Source organism: Bos mutus, chromosome 26, assembly GCF_027580195.1.
Source record: "Bos mutus isolate GX-2022 chromosome 26, NWIPB_WYAK_1.1, whole genome shotgun sequence".
NCBI lineage: Eukaryota > Metazoa > Chordata > Mammalia > Artiodactyla > Bovidae > Bos > Bos mutus.
This window is the reverse complement of record NC_091642.1, coordinates 35,453,613-35,477,541: the sequence shown is the minus strand read 5'-3', so window position 1 is coordinate 35,477,541 and position 23,929 is coordinate 35,453,613. Positions and strand designations below refer to the sequence as shown.

Here is a 23,929-nt window from a genome sequence, read left to right as displayed (position 1 = left end):
ATTCTGAAATTGTTTTCTTATGAAAAAACTGCCCAGCCTGAATCATTGTTATCCACATGAAGGTGAGATAGATTAGCTGGTCCACCTTTGCAAAAGAGAGCAGTTCTCCCATCGCATCACTGAAAGGACATAAAAGGGCCCCTCTTGCTCAACAGCACCGCCGCTGTTCCCATTACTCATGGGAACAAGTTTGGGCAGCAGGCTGATCCCTAGTCAAAGGCTCTGCTCATGTCGGAAGCTGCCCAGCATCACGTAGGCAGTTTCCAGTGTTGGACTCAGGTACCGATGGGAGCTTGAGACTCGGTGGGGGTCGGATAGTGTGCGATTCTCCAGCCCCACGACCTGGCCGACACCAAGGATCTGTGACACAGCTCCCCTGAAGACACCGACAGCCGCTCTGCCCTGAGAGTCTGCAGTTCTGGACCAGATGAGGATCAGTACAGCCTGCTCTGTTGTTTGTAGGGCGGGACTAGCCTGAGCATGAGACTCAAGGCACTCTGCCTAAACACTTGGGCCTGCGGTTGTGCTCTCTGCTTCCACACCCTTCCACATGCCAGCCCTGGGGATACAGCTGAGCCTGCGTCAGCCCCACTGCTGGGCAGAGCTGCCTCCACACCTTGTCCACCAACACCAAGGCCCCCTAGACCAGCTTTGGGGCAATATCCCACTGAGGACATCAGGACATTGTTGTGAGAGAGTGTGTGTGTGTGTGTGTGTGTGTGCGTGCGCGTGTGTGTCAGAGAGAGTATATGCGTGTGTGTGTGTGCACATGCAGTAAGTCACTTTAGTTGTGTTTGACTCTGTGCGACCCTATAGACTGTAGCCTGCCAAGCTCCTCTATCCATGGGATTCTCTAGGCTGGAATACTGGAGTGGGTTGCCATGCGCTCCTCCAGGGGATCTTCCCAACCCAGGGATCAAACCCATGCCTCTTGTCTCCTGCATGAGCAGGCAGGTTCTTTACCACTAGTGTCATCTAGAAAGCTGTAAGCGAAGTCTAAAGACACTGTTTTGAAGAGGGAGTTATACTGGGATAAGTCCATCTTTCCCCTGAAGAGCCTGAGGGTCCCAGTGGCCACCAGGACTCACCAGGATTAGGGCAAAGGCCAGGAGTGATCACCTGAGGCTACCTCCCTCTTCACTGAACATCTATAATCAGTGCAGCATCTTCCAGAGTGCCACACAGCCAGAGGGCACTGGACACAGATGGGTCCTGCCCTGTTGGACTCCCACTCCACAGGGAGCCCTGTTGCCCTCCCTACCTGATCACCACACACTAGCCATTTAAAGATTCAACAGTAATCCACTGAGACCACAAAGTAATTTTTAGCTCTTTCTTGTAACACTGGTGGATAGAAACATTAACAGAGAAGAGCATTATTTTAAAATTTCAAATGTCTTTGTGGATTAAACTGTAGTGTTTAAACAAAGAAATATCTACTGCTTGTTGTCTCTAGATGTATGAAGTAATGTAATGTATAATGCAATAATATTTTATATTGAATCAATCCTGAAACATTAATATCAAGATGAAAGAAAGCAAAACCACTTGCCAAAAATGAGTTATGTATTTTAAAAATAAATACATACATAGTTCCACAATAGTTTGAGGAAGATAGGAAACTCGGTGACATAGATGTCTTACTGGTACATTAGGATTTTTACGACAAGTGTCGTGATGGAAGCCACAGGTAAAACACTTCAAATTTCAGAATGGAGTTGTCCAGGGAAAAATGCCAGGACTTGATGGACAAAAAGGTGGACAAAGCCCCCTTGACAGGGTTCGATTCACAGGGATATATGCAGGCTTCCTGGACTGGACATGAACATCCTCTTGCCAGGAGCTCCCTGCTAGACTCCCAGGAAACATGGGTTGGAAACGGAGCTGCAGGGAGAGCTCAGCCTGGCACATGGCGAGGCGGGGGTCTGAGGAGAAGGAGGCAGCACCCTTGCACGGGGGTTGGGGAGCAAGTAGTCCTTTCCAAATCTCCTTAGGGCTCAACAGACGTCTGAGGAACCACTTCTAGAAGTTCATGTTTCACCACAGGGATTTTCTTTGTCTCAGGTCTTTAATCTCTTCTCTGTAGATGATGACGTTTCATTCAGTTCCCTCTCAAACTATCATGAGGTTTTGGTTCCACAGACAGAGTTCTGTGTGAAGAAGAAATGGTTCCTGACAGCTTTTTTTTTTTTTTTTTTGAGACCTTTGTTTTCTGTAGGTCTTAAAAAAAATATTTATTTATTTTTGGCTGTGCTGGGTCTTTGTTGCTGAACGGGCTTTTCTTTAGTTGTGGCGAGCAGGGGCCACTCTCTAGTCGCAGTGCTCAGGCTTCTCATTGTAGGGGCTTCTCTTGTTGCGGAGCACAGGCTCTAGGGCATGCGGCCTCAGTAATTGTTGCTCCCGGGCTCTAGAGAACAGGCTTAATTGCGGTGCACAGGCTTAGTTGCTCCTTTGCACGTGGGATCTTCCTGGATCAGGGATCAAACTAGTGTCTCCTGCATTGGCAGGTGGATTCTTTACCACTGAGCCACCAGGGAAGCCCTTCTGTAGGCCCTTAGCTCATCATTCTCACCCTTTACCAGGTCATCTCCTTCAAAACTTCCCACTTGTTGCCACTAAGGACCATCTTCTACAGCAGGTCAGTCTGAGATGCTCTTCTTGTTTCTGTTGACAAGACTCAGTCACTTCATTTCCTCCCTCCTTTGGATGTTGATCAGCCCATTTGATTGAGAGTATTTCAGTCTGGACAGCTTCGTGATGATCTGTCAGGTGGGCAATTTCTTTTCTTTTTTGGCTGTGTGGGTGTAGGATGAATTATTCCTGCTATTTTAAATGTCTGAATATACATGTGACTTTGGAGCATCCTGCTGTGTCAACCTGGATTCTTCCAGGTGGGCAACATCCTCTCCATCCTCTGACTCCAGGTTATCACCTACGTCCACTTCCTCCAGGGAAGTGGTCAGGGCTTTGATCCTGAGTCAGCATCCTGCAGGGACATGCCTGGACTCTACACTCAGGCCCAAGAGCTCACAGTGGTGACCCTGACCCAGTCGCCAACAGTACTTTTAATTGTGGTTTAGCCTCTTCCACTTCGTATGATGTTATTTGTTCCATCTCCCAGAGGCTGGATCTTTTGTTGTTGTTGCAGGAACAGAATCAACTGTTCTCGGTCTGAAAATTGAGGATTTCCCCCCTCTCCCTGTGTTTTACTACAATGCATATGATGTTCCTTATCGTAGAGTTAAAGCTATCCAGGTTCCAAGATATTTCTGCATTTGCATCCTCTTCCCTCACAGAAGGAAACATCAAATATTTTGCTACAACCGCTCATGCTGAAGGGCTACTGGCAGATTCCTTGTCTCTGTAGAGAAAGTCATTCTTCAACTACCTGGAAAATTCTGCCTAAAATGAAGTGAGCTGTGAACACCTGAACTGTCATAGTGCACTCCACCATCTCCCAGTGACATCCAGGGACAGCGAGACTGTGTGTCTCACTGTCCATGGGTTCTGCCAGAAAACTGTTTAGCATTTGCTACAATTGCTACAATTACAGCCCCTTGCCAGGATGTGGTTCCTCCATACTGGCTCCTGAAGCAGAGGCCCCTACAGCTGCTCCCATGGCCTGCTGGACCACTGCACACTGTGGGGATAACTGAGCTGGTTTCTGTCCAGTGTCACTCCTGAGACAGGTAACTGGCTTGAACCATGCCTGCAGAGGGCTGATGAGCAGCATCACAGCAATAAAAAAAATGCACACGCCTTCCACCCCACCTCTGGTGTTTCCTTTCCTTGACTTAAACTGTTCCCTCTGCAGCCCCAGCAGGTCCATCCAACCCTCGGGGCCTACTGTACTCTCAGCCTGGGAAGATCCTCCTCCCATTGCCAGTGTGGGGTCACACCCTTCCTTTAACAATTGTGTTCACTTGCCCCTGTGTTCAGTGCCCAGGGCAGGGCCTGACCAGGATGAAGAGCCCAGAGCTCTGGGCATGTTTGTGAGAGAAATACATGAATAAGCATTTGAATGAATGGAGGGAGGAGAAAGTTATGCTATGCCAACTCTGGAGATTCACACATCATGTTCTGCTGACTCCTCAGGCAGTTAAAACTGGTCGACATAGAATGGAGAGTGATGTAATTAAAAATCTTGAACAAATGCTAATGACAGATGAACATATAACACAGGGGCATCTGAGGTGGCACTAGTGGTAAAGTATCCACCTGCCAAAGCAGAAGATGCAAGGGTTTGATCAAGGGTCGGGAAGATCCTCTGGCGTGAGAAATGACACCACACTCCAGTATTCTTGCCTGGAGAGTGCCATGCGTGGAGGAGTCTGGTGGGCTACCGTCCGTGGGGCTGCAAAGAGTCAGACATGACTGAGGACATATAACATTAATAAAAATTCACCATGTTGGACTATAAGAGATCCTCAACTTGAAAAAAGTTAAAGAGCATAATGAAGATCATTTCCTGTAATTCCACTTCAGGATAATTTAAAACAAAGTGTAAAGCAGAGAAAACAACTGCTTGGAAATTTCAGAACTCTCCTAAATAATATTTTTGAATCTTTAAAATAAACAATATTGCATACTACTTTAAAAACACTAACAACAGATACACTAACGATATGTAGAATAGAGATTATTCAGTGAAGAAAATTCAAGGGCTCCCCTGGTGGTTAAGAATTTGCCTTCCAATGCAGGGGCGCAGGTTCCACTTGTGGTTGGGGAACTAAGATTCCACAGGCTGCCAGGAAACTAAGCCTGCGCACCACAAGTAGAGAAGCCAGCCTGCCACAAGGAGGACCCAGCACCGCCCATTAACTAAAGGGCTTCCCTGGTGGCTCAGATGGTAAAGAATCTGCCTGCAATGCAGGAGACCTGAGCACCACAAGCAGAGAAGCTCACCTGCCACAACAAAGACCCAGCATAACCAAAATAAAAGCAAAACAGAATAAACAAAAAAAAGAAAAGCCATGCCATTTATTACTTAAAACTTAGTACAAGCATGTCGCAAGGAAACAAACAATAATGTAGCTTAAAAAAGTTAGAAACTGAAAAGGAAATACAAAGAAAACACAGCAGTAAAGAAGTTTTAGCATAATGGGTTTTAGCTCTGAAAATCAGAACACTTGATACAAAAATATAACAGCTGCTTACAGAGTGACTATTTTCCTTTTCTCTGAGGATGCCCAATGAACTCCATGGACTCTTGTCGAAACTTCCCTCAAAAACAGCTTAAAATCCTATTGGAAAGTACAGGCTCCTATACTAGTGGACATAACAAAAGAAACAGACTCACAGATAGAACAGACGAGTGGTTACCAGTGAGGAGAGGGAAGGGAGGGAGCGGTAATAAGAGGGTGTGGGGTTAAGAGGCACAAACTACGATGTATCAAATAAGCTACAAGGACGTGTTGTACAACCCAGGGGATATAGCCAATTTTTATAACTATAAATGAAGTATAGCCTTGAAAAGCTGCACATCACTATATAGTACATCAACTATACTTCAATAAAAAGACAAATATGATGATCTTATGAATGTCTTTGTACAACCATTACTGTTAGTGATGTAGTAATGGACAGGATTCCAGTCACATGTAGCTTCACGACCACTAAATGTTATTTGAGATGGTTCTGGGCTATGAGCTGTTCAATGAAGTCTTTGTCTTCCATCTTCCACTGAATCCACACCTTTTATTCTATCTAAAGTCTCCCTTTCTTGTGGTGTGTACTTCATTCCATCATGTCTGACAATGACAGAATGAAGAAAGCAACCAAAGCCCCTGTACCTGGAGGTGACTGAGAGGTGGGGGAGGTCAAGTTTTCTCAAGGCTTGACCCCTCAGTTTTCTGAGACTGCCTTTCCTTAGTACCTGAGCAAGTTTCACCTTGGTAGTGATGGAGAGGGACAAATTCCTATCTTTTATGTCTTCTCTTGAGACACCATGATCCTTTGATCTTTGCATCAAATGAGGAGCATCTATTTAGTGTGAGCTTGTTATTCTGTGAACACCCACTGGGGTATGCATTCGGAGAAACTAATGTTTATGGGCTTTGGTGTTTCATTTTCCTAAAATTGTTCTTGAGGCAGCTGTGGTATAAACCACGGTGTACCACAATGGGCATTAGAGGACTATTAGTTCAAATACCAGTTCAGTTCAGTTCAGTCGCTCAGTCGTCTCCGATTCTTTGCTACCCCATGAACCGCAGCACGCCAGGCCTCCCTGTCCATCACCAACACCCGGAGTCCACCTAAACCCATGTTCATTGAGTCGGTGATACCATCCAACCATCTCATCCTCTGTCGTCCTCTTCTCCTCCTGCCCTCAGTCTCTCCCAACATCAGGGTCTTTTCCAATGAGTCAATGCTTCGCATGAGGTGGCCAAAGTATTGGAGTTTCAGCTTCAACATCAGTCCTTCCAATGAACACCCAGGACTGATTTCCTTTAGGATGGACTGGTTGAATCTCCTTGCAGTACAAGGAACTCTCAAGAGTCTTCTCCAACACCACAGTTCAAAAGCACCCATTCTTTGGCACTCAGCTTTCTTTATAGTCCAACTCTCACATCCATACATGACTATTGGAAAAACCATAGCCTTGACTAGACGGACCTTTGTTGGCAAAATGAGGTCTCTGCTTTTTAATATGCTGTCTAGGTTGGTCATAGCTTTTCTTCCAAGGAGTAACTGTCTTTTAATTTCATGGCCTCAGTCACCATCTGCAGTGATTTTGGAGCCCAAGAAAATAAAGATTAAAAGATTAAAACTGGTTCAAATAACAGCTTTGTCATTTATTAGCTGTGGGACACTGGACACACCTTGTGTTCTCTATGAATAATTTCCCTTTCCCCATTTGAAAAAGAAAAATTAAAAATTTTTTCTTCTAGTGATATTTTTGAGGGGAGGGGGAGGATAATTTAATGGTTGCTGCTGCTGCTGCTGCTAAGTCACTTCAGTCGTGTCTGACTCTGTGCGACCCCATAGACAGTAGCCCACCAGGCTCCACCGTCCCTGGGATTCTCCAGGCAAGAGTACTGGAGTGGGTTGCCATTGCCTTCTCCAATTTAATGGTAAAATATGTAAATTTTCTTTTAGCTAAGAACTTGATACATGTTTAGACCTTCAAGATGTATGAGTTATATTACCTGGTTTATGTTTAAGAAGCTATAATGTTAGTATGGTACAGTAAAATATTTCAAAAGGCTTTCATTTTCAAGGACAAATATATTAGTATCTGATAAAGCATTAAAGGATAAGCATTTTGTAATATACAACATTTGCCCTCAAAGTCATAAATTCTCAACTGGTTACCAGTCAGAGAATCCAGAATGTTGAGCAACTTTTTGATTAAATCATTTATTAGTTCACTAGTCATCAACCTCCTGGAGTGTTTAAAGAAAACTCACCAGGTTGTTCCACCCCCGACTTGTTAAACTGGAATGCTCAGATGGGTCATTAAAAAAAAAACGGCAAGAACAAAACAAACAGCACCATATTTTAACCTTTATCGCAGGGCTAAAGTCCCTTCAAAAGAGAGATTAAAGTAGACCTAGCTGACTGTTCACTTTCTGAGTTAGAGGCACAGGTTGAATTAGCAGGGACTGTTATAAAAGCTTTAGGTTTCAGGCTCACAGTCTTCTGAGTAAGAAGAGAAGGCACCAATGGATCTGGCTGTGGTCCTGGTGCTCTGTCTCTCCTGTCTGCTTCTCCTCTCACTCTGGAAACAGAGCTCTGGGAAAGGGAAGCTACCGCCGGGCCCCACTCCTCTCCCGATTCTTGGAAATATCCTACAGTTAGATGTTAAGAACATTGGCAAATCCTTAAGCAATGTAAGTAGGTTTTATGTTCCTCCAGTGGTTTGCAAAGGGTAAGTAAGTGAACATCTGCTTTAAAAAATATATATTAAAATACATTACAATATCTTAAAATTACTAAAATATGTCATTTTAAAGCAAATACTCCAGTGGAATATTACTTTTTGTCTGTCACTGTCAAGAAGAGTGGAAAGCATTTCTTGAGTAGAGAAACATTTAGGTCTCTGTATAACTGAATCAAAATGATAACGTGGCAAAAGATTGGAGTATTGCTTCTCTTCTTTGTTTCACCACATTTGCTATGATTTTTGGCTGAAGATAAATGATAAGGGAAGTGTTTTGTGATTAGCGATGTCATCAAGAAGTCATCAATTATATAAACTGCACGTTTTGTTCAGAATAACCATGAAAATTTAACTTCTGTGAAGAAGTGAACTATGCCTGATGTTAAGGAAATAGCTTGGGATCAGGACAAATATGAGTGAATGAAAGGAAAAAGTCATTATTCAGAGCCAGCTGGGGTGGTAACAAAATCCTTTTGGATTCTGCACAAAGCTGCTTTCTTCAAGACATGATGCTAGATGAAAGTAATTGTTCTTTCATGAGCTGCTGCGTGTCCTGGCACTGACTCTGTGATGCTTGCTTGCTTCCTGTCAGTAATAGCAGCGGATCTTAAATTGGGCTGGGCATTTGAATCACTGAGGGTGGTTTTTAAAAATGTAGATTTCTAGTATTTATTACAGCTGAGTCAGAATTCCCATGGGATGAGCTTTACAAGTGCTCTAGAAGCAGTCAGTTGTATATTGGTTCTGAGGTAGGCACAGGGGTTACCAATAAATGTCTTAGGCACTACAGGGCAACTAAGCCATGTTGAAATTTGGGTCTTCTCTTTAGTAAAAATTTCTCCAAAGAAAACATACAGATGGCCATAGACCCATGAAAAGATGCTCAACATCACTATTAGGGAAATGCAAATCAAAACTACAGTGAGATATCACCTCACACTGGTCCAAATGGCCTAAATAATGAAAAGTCTACAAATAACAAATGTTGGAGAGGATGTACAGAAAAGAAAACATTCCTACACTGTTGGTAGGAATGGAAACTAGTGCAGCCACTATGGAAAACAGTATGGAGGGTTCTCAGGAAACTAAAAATAGAATCACCACATGATCCAGCAAATCACTCCTGGACAAAACACCCAGAAAAACTATAGTTCAAAGAGATCCAGAGATCAAATTGCCAACATCCGCTGGATCATGGAAAAAGCAAGAGAGTTCCAGAAAAACATCTATTTCTACTTTATTGACTATGCCAAAGCCTTTGACTGTGTGGATCACAGTAAACTGTGGGAAATTCTGAAAGAGATGGGAATACCAGACCACCTGACCTGCCTCTTGAGAAATTTCTATGCAGGTCAGGAAGCAACAGTTAGAACTGGACATGGAACAACAGACTGGTTCCAAATAGGAAAAGGAGTACGTCAAGGCTGTATATTGTCACCCTGCTTATTTAACTTCTATGCAGAGTACATCATGAGAAATGCTGGACTGGAAGAAATACAAGCTGGAATCAAGATTGCCAGAGAAATATCAATAACCTCAGATATGCAGATGACACCACCCTTATGGCAGAAAGTGAAGAGGAACTAAAAAGCCTCTTGATAAAGGTGAAAGTGGAGAGTGAAAAAGTTGGCTTAAAGCTCAACATTCAGAAAACAAAGATCATGGCATCCGGTCCCATCACTTCATGGGAAATAGATGGGGAAACAACGGAAACAGTGTCAGACTTTATTTTTCTGGGCTCCCAAATCACTGCAGATGGTGACTGCAGCCATGAAATTAAAAGACACTTACTCCTTGGAAGGAAAGTTATGACCAACCTAGATAGCATATTCAAAAGCAGAGACATCACTTTGCCAACAAAGGTCCATCTAGTCAAGGCTATGGTTTTTCCAGTGGTCATGTATGGATGTGAGAGTTGGACTGTGAAGAAAGCTGAGTGACGAAGAATTGATGCTTTTCAACTGTGGTGTTGGAGAAGACTCTTGAGAGTCCTTTGGACTGCAAGGAGATCCAACCAGTCCATTCTAAAGGAGATCAGCCCTGGGATTTCTTTGGAAGGACTAATGCTAAAGCTGAAACTCCAGTACGTTGGCCACCTCATGCGAAGAGTTGACTCATTGGAAAAGACTCTGATGCTGGGAGGGATTGGGGGCAGGAGGAGAAGGGGATGACAGAGGATGAGATGGCTGGATGGCATCACTAACTCAATGGATGTGAGTCTGAGTGAACTCTGGGTGTTGGTGATGGAGAGGGAGGCCTGGCGTGCTGCGATTCATGGGGTCACAAAGAGATGGACACGACTGAGCGACTGAACTGAACTGAACTATTACATCTCCATTTCTGCATATGAAGTGACTTGTTCCAAGTAATTCCCAGGTAGTAAAACACCTAGAATTTGAACTCTAAAGCCATGCTTTGGTGACTGTAAGATTTTCTAGAACAAATCTGATTGTAAACCATTTTGTGTTTACGCTTCACTAGATCCTCAGGGGGAAAAGGGGTGCTTACCTTGATTTTTCAGATTTTAGAAACATTTCCGGAGGATCAACTTGTCTAGTGAATGTAGAGCTTAATTTAACTGAAGTCTTGATTCCAAACCCTTTAAATCTGACCTAAAATTTTTTATCCCTTTTTATCTTTCAATATACGCATATAATTGTCCTGTATTCTATCTTGTTGGCTCCTTTTCAGTTCATCTCAAATTGCAATCTGCCTGGGGACAGAATTTGAAACTTAAAACTAAATGTTTATAAATTTATAAAGCATTGCTACCTTTTTTACTAAGCAAAAAAAAAAAAAGTTAGGAGTACATTTAATTCTATGGAACCCAGGAAAGGGACTTGAAAACTGAATAAGAAACTTTCTGGAAAGTCAAGTACTGACTTTTGTTCTCTTCTTTGAAAAGAAACTATTAATATTTCTACCATAATTTCTAATGCCAACTATGGCTTCCTTTAACATTTCTCCTGTTTTAAGGAGAACTATATTAGCTTCCTAAACAACAAAAAAATCCAGTGAGATATACACCTGATATAAAAGTACCCATAGTTTCTTATACTGTCTCTTTTTCATTGTTCTTGTCTTCAAAAACAGAAAGAAGGACAGGATAGGAAAAATAGCATTTAGGCTTTAATGTAAAGTAATTATTAAAAGAGATTAGCCCTGGAAATCATACTTCTCTGTGGTAGCCCTTAACGTTTAAGGATCAGGAAATAAAATATCCCACTATTACACAAACAGAACCAACTTATATAAATAATGAAATTACTCACCTGTGAGCCCTAGAGTATACTCCCTTCTCTGTGGTTTGATTTACATAAGGGAAGAATGTAAGTTCGTCTGTCTTGAGAATGAATGAAGGATATGTTTGTTTGAACCACTGAAGGGAGTTTTCTTAATGGCTGAAGCCATTTTATAATGTAGAAATCCCTTTTTCCTATTTTGAGTAAGAAAGGCCATTCTTAATATGGTGTCCAACAACTAAAACAATCTGAGGATTTGTTACTTGTCTGTGATGTAAACTGACTCCCCCTTCCCTTACCATCTGCTGCCCTCGGGGACTCTTTGGTAGGCGTTTGCTTTACAGCATGCAGGGGCTTGCCCAGTGACTCAGTGGTAAAGAATCCACCTGCAATCAAGGACATGCAGGAGATGCCAGTTCGATCCCTGCGTGGGGAAGATCTCCTGGAGGAGGGCATGGCAATCCACTCTAGTATTCTTGCTGGGATGATCCCCTGGACAGAGGAGCCTGGTGGGCTGCAGGCCATAGGGTCGCAAAGAGTCAGACACAACTGAAGTAACCAAGTACACAGCATGTATCTAGGACGCTTGTTCCTAGAACTGGCTGCCCACTGCCGCTAGGAAGTCTACCAGGTGATGCTTCTGGTGTCAGGCCGAGTTGTCCGCCACCTCAGAGCTGCTGGTGGTCTATTAGTGAGGAGCTGCTGGTGATCAGCCGCCTGGGCTGGGATTCCAGACTCAGGACGAGCACATTGCTTTGCACTTGATCCACTTCCAGCACCTCGTGCTCAGTGGTACCACCGCTCAGGTGTCCCAGGCTCCCACTGGCACCTCCCCCCAGTGCAATCGCTTTGTGGCCCAATTGGTGATGGGCACCGCCATCTTCATGGTGTCCTGTTACAAGTTGCTGCTGCTGCTGCTGCTAAGTCGCTTCAGTCGTGTCCGACTCTGTGCGACCCCACAGACTGCAGCCCACCAGGCTCCCCCGTCCCTGGGATTCTCCAGGCAAGAACACTGGAGTGGGTTGCCATTTCCTTCTCCAATTCATGAAAGTGAAAAGTGAAAGTGAAGTTGCTTGGTTGTGTCTGACTCTTAGCGACCCCACGGACTGCAGCCTACCAGGCTCCTCCGTCCATGGCAGGAGGAGCATTTTCATTTTCTCCGTCCATTTGCTAGCCAAGAGTACTGGAGTGGGGTGCCATTGCCTTCTCCACTGTTACAAGTTACTGAATGTAACTCCCTGTGCTGTATGGTAAGCCTTGTTGCTTTTCTGTCTCATGTATAGTAGTTTGTATCTGTTAATCTCTTACCCCTAATTTGTCCCTCATCCACTTTGGTTACCCACAAATTTGTTTTCTGTGTCTGTGAGTCTGTTTACAATTTGTATATAGATTCATTTGTATTTTTTAAAGATTCTCTATATAAGCGATATCATGTAGTATCTTTCTTTTTCTGACTTAGTTCAGTTCAGTTCAGTCGCTCAGTCGTGTCCGACTCTTTGCGACCCCATGTATTGCAGCATGCCAGGCCTCCCTGTCCATCACCAACTTCCAGAGTTCACTCAGATTCACGTCCATCGAGTCAGTGATGCCATCCAGCCATCTCATCCTCTGTCCCTCTTCTCCTCCTGCCCCAATCCCTCCCAGCATCAGAGTCTTTTCCAATGAGTCAACTCTTCACATGAGGTGGCCAAAGTACTGGAGTTTCAGCTTTAGCATCATTCCTTCCAAAGAAATTCCAGGGCTGATCTCCTTCAGAATGGACTGGTTGGATCTCCTTGCAGTCCAAGGGACTCTCAAGAGTCTTCTCCAACACCACGGTTCAAAAGCATCAATTCTTCGGTGCTCAGTTTTCTTCACAGTCCAACTCTCACATCCATACATGACCACTGGAAAAATCATAGCCTTGACTAGACAGACCTTTGTTGGCAAAGTAATGTCTCTGCTTTTCAATATGCTGTCTAGGTTGGTCATAACTTTTCTTCCAAGGAGTAAGCATCTTTTAATTTCATGGCTGCAGTCACCATCTGCAGTGATTTTGGAGCCCCCCAAAATAAAGTCTGACACTGTTTCCACTGTTTCCCCATCTATTTCTGACTTAGTTCACTAAGCTTATTCTCTAGGCCCATCTGTGTTGCTGCAACATTTTATTGTTTTTTTTTTTTTATGGCTTAGCAATATTCCATTGTATGTATATACCACATATACTTAAGCCATTTATCTGTTAAGCGCACTTGGGTTGCTTCTATGTCTTGGCTATTGTAAGTAGTGCTGCTGTGAACATTGGGATGCGTTATCTTTTTGAATTAGAGTCCCATTTTTTTTTTCTTGGTATATACCCAAGAGTGAAATTGCTGGATTATATGGTAGTTTTATTTTTAGTTTTTAAAGGAATTTCCACACTGTCCTCCTTAGTGGCTGCACCAATGTACACTCCCACCAACAGTGTAAGAGGCTTCCCTTTCCTCCACACCCTCTTCAGCATTTAGCACTTGTAGACATTTCGATGATAACCACAATGGTACCTCATTGTGGTTTCAATTTTCACTTCTCTAATTGTTAGTGATTTTTTTTTTGATTGTTAGTGATTTAAAGAATCTTTTCATTGCATGTTGGCCATCTGTAGGTGCTTCTTCAGAGAAAGGTCTATTTAGGTCTTCTGCTTTGTTATGCTGAGATATGTTCCCTCTATACCCACTTTAGTGAGACTGCTTTTTTTTCCCTCATGAATGGATGTTGAATTATCATACTTATAAATCCCAAAGAAAGGCAATGCCAAAGAATGCTCAAACTACTGCACAGCTGCACTCATCTCACTCGCTAGTAAAGTAATGCTCAAAATTCTCCAAGCCAGGCTTCAAGCCGTACGTGAACTGTGAACTTCCAGATGTTCAAGATGGATTTAGAAAAGGCAGAGGAACCAGAGATCAAATTGCCAACATCCATTGGATCACTGAAAAAGCAAGAGAGTTCCAGAAAAACATCTACTTCTGCTTTATTGACTATGCCAAAACCTTTGACTGTGTGGATCACAATAAACTGTGGAAAATTCTGAATGAGATGGGAATACCAGACCACCTGACCTGCCTCTTGAGAAGTCTATACTCAGACCAAGAAGCAACAATTAGAACTGGACATGGAACAACAGACTGGTTCCAAATGGAACCAGAGTAAAAGAGTACCTCAAAGCTGTATATCGTCACCCTGCTTACTTAACTTATATGCAGAATACGTCATGAGAAACACTGGACTGGATGAAGCACAAGCTGGAATCAAGATTGCTGGGAGAAATACCGATAACCTCAGATATGCAGATGACACCACCCTTATTGCAAAAAGCGAAGAAGAACTAAAAAGCCTCTTGATGAAAGTGAAAGAGGAGAGTGAAAAAGTTGGCTTAAAACTCAACATTCAGAAAACTAAGATCATGGCAACTGGTCCCATCACTTCATGGCAAATAGATGGGGAAACAGTGGAAACAGTGACAGATTTTATTTTGGGGGGCTCCAAAATCACTGAAGATGGTGACTGCAGCCATGAAATTAAATGATGCTTGCTCCTTGGAAGAAAAGTCATGACCAACTTAGATAGCATATTCAAAAGCAGAGACATTACTTTGCCAGCAAAGGTCTGTCTAGTCAAAGCTATGGTTTTTACAGTGATCATGTATGGATGTGAGAGTTGGACTATAAAGAAAGCTGAGCACTAAAGAACTGATGCTTTTGAACTGTGGTGTTGGAGAAGACTCTTGAGAGTCCTTTGGACTGCAAGGAGATCCAACCAGTCCATCCTAAAGGAAATCAGTCCCGAATATTTGTTGGAAGGACTGATGCTGAAGCTGAAACTCCAGTACTTTGGCCACCTGATGTGAAGAACTGATTCACTGGAAAAGACCCTGATGGGAAAAGATTGAAGTAGAGAGGTGAAGGGGACAACAGAGGATGAGATGGTTGGATGGCATCACCGACTCAATGGACAGGAATTTAAGTAAACTCCGGGAGTTGGTGATGGACAGGGAGGCCTGGTGTGCTGCAGTCCATGGGGTCGCAAGGAGTTGGACATGATAGTGACTGAACTGATATTGATATATAAGATCCAGAAATGTTTGTAGTTATGTGTGGGAGAATAAATTATCAACAATATTATGATAATAAGTCTTAATCATGAGCAAAGTAGACCAAATTGTGACTTCTTTTGCTAATATTTGCATTTTCTTTCCATTTCCCAGCTCTCAAACACCTATGGCCCTGTGTTCACAGTGTATTTTGGCCTGAGGCCCACTGTTGTGTTGCATGGGTATGAAGCAGTGAAAGAAGCCCTAATTGATCAGGGAGAAGAATTTTCTGGAAGAGGCAATATCCCAATGTCTCAAAGAGTTAATAAAGGATATGGTAAGTGTGCATATGCACGTGTCCAACATTGGTAATGGGGGTGGGGAGAATGGAAAAGAGGAATTTGAAAAGCCCCCTCAGCAGAGCTTGGTCCATCTCTGAGGCTGCCAAGTGTCAGCTCACTCCTCCTTCTCTAGGGCCTCCCTCCTAGTCTCTGTTTCCCCTCCTGGCAGGAATCATTTTCAGCAACGGGAAGAGATGGAAGGAGATCCGACGCTTCTCCCTCATGACCCTGCGGAATTTTGGGATGGGGAAGAGGAGCATCGAGGACCGCGTTCAAGAAGAAGCGCACTGCCTGGTGGAGGAGTTGAGAAAAACCAACGGTGGGTGATTCTATGCTCTGTAATTCTGACCTCAGCAGACCGCTCATTTCTCCAGGGACGCCCTTGGAAACATTTCAGGGGCGGCCACATCTTTTATACGGTTCCTGGTTTTCAGCCTTCCCATGGAGAAGAGAGAGAGAGAGGAGAGAGCCAAGAGGGCTTTTGTGTATCTATGCTTGTTGTGTGTGTACACCCAGGATGGGGCATATAGTGTGGATTAAAGGTCATTTAATCCTATTCTGATTTGAAATTTTTGTTTTCACATCATTAGGACATGAAGGTAGGAGGTTTTGAGTCTCATTTTTGTGTGTGTGTGCATTAGAGAGCAATTTCCCTCCCCATAGTGTCAGTTTGGGTTATCTATTCCAGAACATTTCATCAGGGAATACTTGTCAAGTGGACACGGTGGGAATGAATTCATCATGCCCCTTTGGAGGGCATGTGCTTTCACTTAATTGGCCTGTATTTGTATGGTCAACCTTACTCAGATGTCTGAGGGTTTCTTCAGACACTCATTGCCTACAGTTCTAGCCAGTAACGATACTTTTCTATGGTTCTAATTACTTAGGTATCCTTCAGTGCAGGCCTCATCTATTGTGATTTCCTTGTAAACAACTGTTTTAAAATTATCAGCTTGAGTTATTTAATGTTGCTTCTAAGTTACAGTATTGTTTTATGAATTCTAAGAAATAGATGCTATAGAATAATCCTAAAGTTTACACAAATACGAGGTTATAAAATGATTTATTTGGATTTCAGCCTGCCTTCCTAATTAGTTGCTTCCAACTTCAACTTTCTCTTTACATTTATCTCCCCTCCCTTACTGGTAAAGAATCTGCCTGCAGTGTTGGAGACCTGGGTTCAGTCCCTGGGTTGGGACGATCCCCTGGAGAAGGGAAAGGCTACCCACTCCAGTATTCTGGCCTAGAGAATTCCATAGACTGTATAGTCCATGGGGTTGCAAAAAGTCAGACATGACTGAGAGACTTTCACTTTCCTTTTCCCATGTTTTGTATTTTCCATATTTTATGATACTTTGACATCTTGGAAGGCCTTGCAGACCTGGGGAGCAACTGCCTCTCCCAGGGTTAGTTAATCCTGAGATAGAGCATCACATCTTTTCTATGAGCGTGCCTTTGATTTTTAAGCCAACCATCCAGAGCCCATACCCTCTGGATACCTACTTTATGAAACCCTCACACACCAAGCCAATATTCTCCCTGCCCTAAATTAACCCAAGGCATTATGGGACAACCAGGGACCATCCCTACTGCCTAGCTGCTGCTACTGCTGCTAAGTCACTCCAGTCGTGTCTGACTCTGTGCGACCCCATAGACGGCAGCCCACCAGGCTCCACCGTCCCTGGGAGTCTCCAGGCAAGAACACTGGAGTGGGTTGCCATTTCCTCCTCCAATGCGTGAAAGTGAAAAGTGAAAGTGAAGCTGCTCAGTCGTGTCCGCCTCTTCGAGACCCCGAAGACTGTAACCTACTAGGCTCCTCCGTCCTTGGGATTCTCCAGGCAAGAGTACTGGAGTGGGTTGCCATTGCCTTCTCCCTACTGCCTAGAGCCCTCTGAAATTATCCAAACTATCCAATCCTAAGGTTAGTTAGCATACTGACCCCACCTTGCTCATTTCTTCCGTGAAACCCCTGTGAAAGCTCTGCTCCATGCTGTCTCCTGACCAATCTTGGTGCTTCCCCACGTGGTCCTGGGTGATGTACCCCTCCTCTTGGGAATAAACTATCTTCTCTATGGCTATCATCTCCTGATCTGTTGACCTCATCATGTGAATAAAAATAAAACCCCAAGTACATTTTAAAACAATTGGGTTTGGGATTAAAACTCTTAGGGTAATTTTTCACCCCTACTGCTAGCTGTACTGATTTATGAAGCGCTTGTCACAATGAATCTTATTTTCGGTCTGGATTCCAAACTATCTGCTTTGTAAGTCTTCCTCTCCAGTGACCTGATAGGAAAGATTAAAAATCAGATTTTAGTCGTCACACACATGGACATTTCATTTTAACCTTTCTTGTTTGCTTTGTGATTGAAGTTTGAAGTGGAGAATTCTTACTTTTATTTTAGGCAAACAAATCTTAGAGTTTGCAGTTTATTTGTGTTACTTTTTCTTCTCATACAATGTGGATGACTTTTACTCATTTTTCCATCAAACACCTGAATTTTTCCATAATCTTTCTCTCTTAAATCTCTTCCTTTCTTGATCCTACCAGTCATTCCTTCAACTATTTATTATATATAAAAGGTTCCCAGGTTCCTAAATATTTTTTCTTTCTTACATCAGTGCTTAATTGTTTAGCTTACCAGATAGATGTGATTCTGTACTGATAGATAACTTGAATTGTTGTTTTTAACCGGACCTTTAACATTTTTTTCCATACTTCAAAATAACCAACAATTTGGCTCAAGGCAGTGAAGGAAATGGAGATTTTGGGAACAAGTTATTAAACAAACTAGGATGGCTGAATGGTTAGGATTCTGGGCTCTCTCTGCCATGGGTCCATGTTCAGTTTGTGGTTGGTGAGCTAAGATCCCTCAAACTGTGCAGCCCAGCTAAAAAGTTAAAAAAAAAAAAGGTCTGTTAAACAAACAAAGGATGGTATGGTCAACTCATATTAAAGGCAATAATGATGTATTTTAAGCATACTTAAATTTTTGCTGATAAGGGAATTTCTATGTAAATGTTGATTTAGATATTCTATAATTATCTGTTATCCACAGCAAAGTTGTATATTTATATTTTAACAGTGTTTTATAAATCTTTTCCATTCTTTAGGGTCACCCTGTGATCCCACTTTTATCCTGGGCTGCGCTCCCTGCAATGTGATCTGCTCCATTATTTTCCAAAATCGGTTTGATTATACAGATCAGAATTTTCTTAACTTGCTAGACAAATTTAATGAAAATCTCCAGGTTGTGAGCTCCCCATGGATGCAGGTGAGGGCATGCTCCTTTTTTCCTGAGAAGTCATCTGTGTTCTTTTCTCTGACAAGTTCATAATTCAGTATGGACCAAGCTGTGAAGAGAATGTTTGAAAACTGAACATTTTTTTAATTTATTTATTTTATTTATTTATTATTATTATTATTTTTTACTTTACAATATTGTATTGGTTTTGCCATACATCAACATGCATCCACCACGGGTGTACACGTGTTTCCCATCCTGAACCCCCCTCCCACCTCCCTTCCCATACCATCCCTCTGGGTCATCCCAGTGCACCAGCCCCAAGCTTCCTGTATACTGCATAGAACCTGGACTGGCGATTCATTTCTTATGTGATATTATACATGTTTTAATGCCATTCTCCTAAATCATCCCCCGCTCCCTCTCCCACAGAGTCCAAAGGACTGTTCTATACATCTGTGTCTCTTTTGCTGTCTTGCATACAGGGTTGTCATTACCATCTTTCTAAATTCCATATATATGTGTTAGTATACTGTATTGGTGTTTTTCTTTCTGGCTTGCTTCACTCTGTATAATAGGCTCCAGTTTCATCCACCAATGTGGCAACTGGGAATCAGATTTTCCCCTCTTTGTTTTGTTTTTTTTAGTTTGATATAGTTTCTGTTTGTTTGACTTTTGCTGCTGCTGCTGCTGTGTCGCTTCAGTCGTGTCCGACTCTGTGTGACCCCATAGACGGCAGCCCACCAGGCTCTGCCCTGGGATTCTCCAGGCAAAAACACTGGAGTGGGTTGCCATTTCCTTCTCCAATGCATGAAAGTGAAAAGTGAAAGTGAAGTTGCTCAGTCGTGTCCGACTCCTAGTGACCCCATGGACTGCACCCTACCAGGTTCCTCTGTCCATGGGATTTTCTAGGCAAAAGTATTGGAGTGGGGTGCCATTGCCTTCTCCATTGACTTTTGCAAGCTGTAGCTATTCATTTATTTAGTGACTTTTCTAAACTGTTTTGGCACAATCTCTTTTTTTTTGTCTAGTGTGGTTGCTGAAATTTCTGTTCCTTTAGCTTATTATGTTCAACTAGTATTTGAATAGAGTTTTTTGATTTTTGTTTTTTGGTGTTTTTTTTGCTTTTTTCTTTTTAAAAAATTGAATAAAATATTCTTTAAAATCTATAGTGCTTTACAGTTTTCAGAAGTTTCACACACAAGATTTCATATAATCCTATAAAACCCTTTTTTTCCCTCACTACCCTTGTGTTGCCCCTCTATCCTCTCCTCTCCCTCTATAGCTTGTTTTCATATCTGTGAGTCTGTGGATAGCAATGCCATTGAATGTGAGGATCCTAAGAGAAGAAAAGTGAGACAAAGAGATGGAGATAGAGAGGAAGGGAGGAAAGAAGAAAGGGAGAAAGGGAGGAAATAAAGGGAAGGAAATGACTCCTAGATTTGTCCTTGTGTGCTTAGTTGCTAGTCATGTCCGACTCTTTGTGATCCTATGGACTGTACCTGCGAGGCTCCTTTGTCCATGGGATTTCCCAGGCTTTTCCCAGTATCCTGGCTTTTCCCAGGGATTTCCCAGTATCCCAAGGATACTGTGGTGGGTTGCCATTTCCATCTCCAGGGGATCTTCCTTACCCAGGGACTGAACTTTTGCGTTGGCAGGTGGGTTCTCTTACCACTGAGCAGCCTGGGAATCCTTTAGCCAGGTTATTTTCAACTCTGTCTTGGTCTTCGCTTGTTACTTGCACTCAGCCTAGAGATCAGCCAGAGGTGATAGCTTAGTCTCTTCTTAGGTCTTTTCTTAGCAGGTGTCCTGCCCTGGGCATATGTATAGCTTTCTGAATTCCTCAGTACACATGGGTGCTTTTGAATGTGCTGATTTCTTAAAGGCACTCCCTCCCCAGCTGTTCTTTCTGGAGTTTGGGGCTCTGTTGTGTGCCTTAACTGTAATCCTTTGCTCCAGGCAACTGTGGGTTTTTCATGAATCTTGCCAGGTCTTTGAGACATCCGTACTGTGTTTCCACCCTAAGTTCCAAGTCAGATGAAACAAAAACAAGTTTCTGTGTCAATGCCTCAGGTGGCCCCAGACAGGTTAGAACACAGATACACAGTTCCTTGTTAGTGAGGTCTGCCCTGGTACCACCAGAATGAGGAAGCAGGCTCCCATACCACAAGCTGCCCTTGCTAAGGCCACTGCCAAGGAAGGAGGTGGGACAAGGAGAAAAAACAATAACAGATCTTTTCTGCTGTTTTTAAGTTGTCTTATCCTTGATTCAACATTTATGTGATTGCTGTAAACCTTGGTGCTCTGGAGTTCTGACAAGTTGATTCTGATAGTTTTTGCTTAATTTTCTGACGCTTTTTAAGGCCTTCTGAGTTGTCTACTGCATCATTTTTGCTGATGTTATTCTAAGTGAATGTTTGAAAGTAACAATCCTGCCTTAGTGTCATAAAGTAAACATCTGGGAAAGGTGGCTGTGCTTTTATTTTACAAAGAAAAGAAAAGCCTGAATATAAAGCTGGAATTCAAGACTCTTGACTCCCTGGCCAGTGGTTTTTTTCTACTACCCCACCAAAACCCAGTTTCCATAAACTACTTTGGTGACTGCCCAGAAGCATGCCCACAGCACTCAATGAACGTCCAGGCCCTTACTGGAAGGTTTCCATTGTGCACAGGCTTGTCCTCCAATCGCACTTGGTGATTTCCTCATCATATTACTTAGCAGAAATATCCTACTTTAGGAAGAAAGAGAATATCTCTTTCAGAGAGGAAGAAAGTTTGTGAACAGAGATGCCACCGGGAACACTGGCCAGGGCAGGGGTGTTTGATGCTTTAGTTGGTGTCCTAGCTGACCAGGTGATTGGGCTTGGGATGATAAAACTTCCAAACTTCCTTAACCTCTGTCCTCATCTATAAAATGTGTATCATAGTAATTCATCTTACTCTGTATTTCAAGGTTGTAAAGAAGAATTAATTTAGAAAAAGAGAGAATTGACATAAAAATGCTTTAATAACATAAGGTTGTTGTATGACTATAGGAAATTACTGTCAACTTTTATCACCTGGTCAGAGTTTTCTCCCTTAAATACCTCTATCAGCATAAAGAATTATTTTATATGTATAATATAAAAAGCTCCCCCTGAAGATATAGACCATTTTTATTCACTTCAATTTCTAACCAGGGCTAGGCATATGGTATATATGTGTTCAACATATATTTTTAATTTAATAAATACATATTTTTAATCTTTAAGGTCTGCAACACTTTCCCTATTCTCATCGACTATTTCCCAGGGAGTCATAACAAACTATTTAAAAATTTTGCTTATATAAGAAGCTATGTTTTGAAGAAAGTAAAAGAACATCAAGCAACTCTGGATATTAACAATCCTCGGGACTTCATCGATTGTTTCCTGATCAAAATGGAACAGGTAAAATGTTGATGACAGATTGGTTATCTATTTGCCTGAATTTTTTTGTTCATTAACTTGTTCTGTACTTATTAGGGATGTTTAATGGTTAGAGAAGAAATGCTTGATTAGCACTTTGGGTACTATTTGTGCATGGATCTGGATTGAGCATCATGGGAGATTTAAAATTGAATAGTTAAATAACTGGGATACATGGACCTTGTCTGTTGGGTACTAATAGGCTAGATGAGAAGAAAGAGAACACACATCTCAGGTGAAATCAAAGTGCAGACAAGTGAGAAATACAAAATACTGAGCCATAAAGGGAAAGTGGGTGTGATCATTTCACATAGCATGTGGGAGAGTGAGAAGGAAGGGTTTAGCCTGCTTGGGTTTCCTGTATGTCCTGAAGCTTGACGTATATCTTCAAATATTTGCAATAAGTCATCGGGGAGGGAATTTCAGATTGGTAGAATGATGTCATGAGAGGTTCAGAGGTGTTTGTGGTAGAGACTAGGTGGGTAGAAGAGAGAAGCCTTAACTGAGTGTAACCAAAAATGATTCTGGAAAGATATAGAGTTGGAAGTTGGTGTCCTTCAAGTTAACATGAAAGTTGGCATTAGAAATTTCGATTTTTATCAGGTAGATGTATGAACCAGAACAAGAGTAGAATGCAAATAATTACTGGGGAAGATTATCCTGGGAATTCTGTAGAATGACTGGTACAATGAGAATGGAGCTCAAGGACCAGCTATGAGATTTTTAATTTCTTTGGACTTTGGCTTGATGAAAGTCTGGAACATGGAAATGCAGAGGATTCTGAAATAAAATCAATCTGTCCATCTTGTCATATTATCAAAGATCCATAAATATTAGTTTTAGTTAGAAGAGAGAATGAGAGCCAAATTATAGGGAGTGTCTGGGAAGTCTCAGTAAAAAGATCAAATTTGTTATCTGAAAAGTTCAACTAAGGAGGGAAAAATTCAGATAGTAAATTTTAATAGTGAATGTGATTAGTGGTAGGGTCAAGTTGGAAATTGTGGCAAGAGCAATATAGGTGCCATAAAAAATTTGTGTAGGTGCAAAGCCGTTCTTGAACTGGGGAAAGGCCGGATCCAGTAAAAGCTGTAAAAAGCACTGTAGAAACTAATTCTAGAGAAAGAAATTTCTTCATCTGAGGCCATGATTATTTTATTCAACCACTTTGTAGCACTGGGCAGAAATGAGAAAACAGTTAGTAGGCTAAAATGGCAAGGAGCCAAAGATGCTGATGAAGATGACATTTGAAGAATTGTTCATGAATTTGCACTGGACTGCTCAAATCATGTGTTTTGAACAGAATGAAGGGAAGCACATGGAGTGGCTTAAAGAAACAGGAGCAAGGAAGAAGCAAATCTGCTCTCTGCTTTCTCTGGTGCTTGGGCAATGATTTTTGTCCTTCTGGGGCCCAGTTGATTTGAGAATCTGATTAAGAGTAAGGAAACTGTCCTAGAAAGATGCACCTATATGAGTTCCTGATATTTTGCACATAATTTGAGGGATTCTCATTGCGCTATGAAGTCTCTCCACTAATCCTGGGTTAAGGAGGCTCTAAGATGTCTGGTATTCCATTTAACAGTGGCTGTTTCATCAGTGCTATGTTTAAAACCCTTATTGTTTCTCTGGAGTTCACTATCATATTTATTTTTTTATAGTATATATTTATATATATATATTTTATCTTTATTCAGTATAATTTATATACCATATCCCTCACACATT

The 23,929-nt window shown here is 42.2% G+C and overlaps 1 protein-coding gene across 1 annotated transcript in view; it reads left to right on the top strand.

The window, feature by feature from the left end:
* The first annotated feature begins 7,542 nt into the window (after positions 1-7,542).
* The window catches only part of LOC102280731 (cytochrome P450 2C18), a 43,020-nt gene continuing 26,633 nt past the window's right edge, over positions 7,543-23,929 (top strand). The window contains exons 1-5 of the mRNA XM_005907260.3: positions 7,543-7,832; positions 15,350-15,512; positions 15,686-15,835; positions 18,631-18,791; positions 22,013-22,189. Of these exons, the coding sequence (XP_005907322.2) occupies positions 7,665-7,832; positions 15,350-15,512; positions 15,686-15,835; positions 18,631-18,791; positions 22,013-22,189 (819 nt within the window). The 5' untranslated portion in view covers positions 7,543-7,664. The remainder of the gene's footprint in view (positions 7,833-15,349; positions 15,513-15,685; positions 15,836-18,630; positions 18,792-22,012; positions 22,190-23,929) is intronic.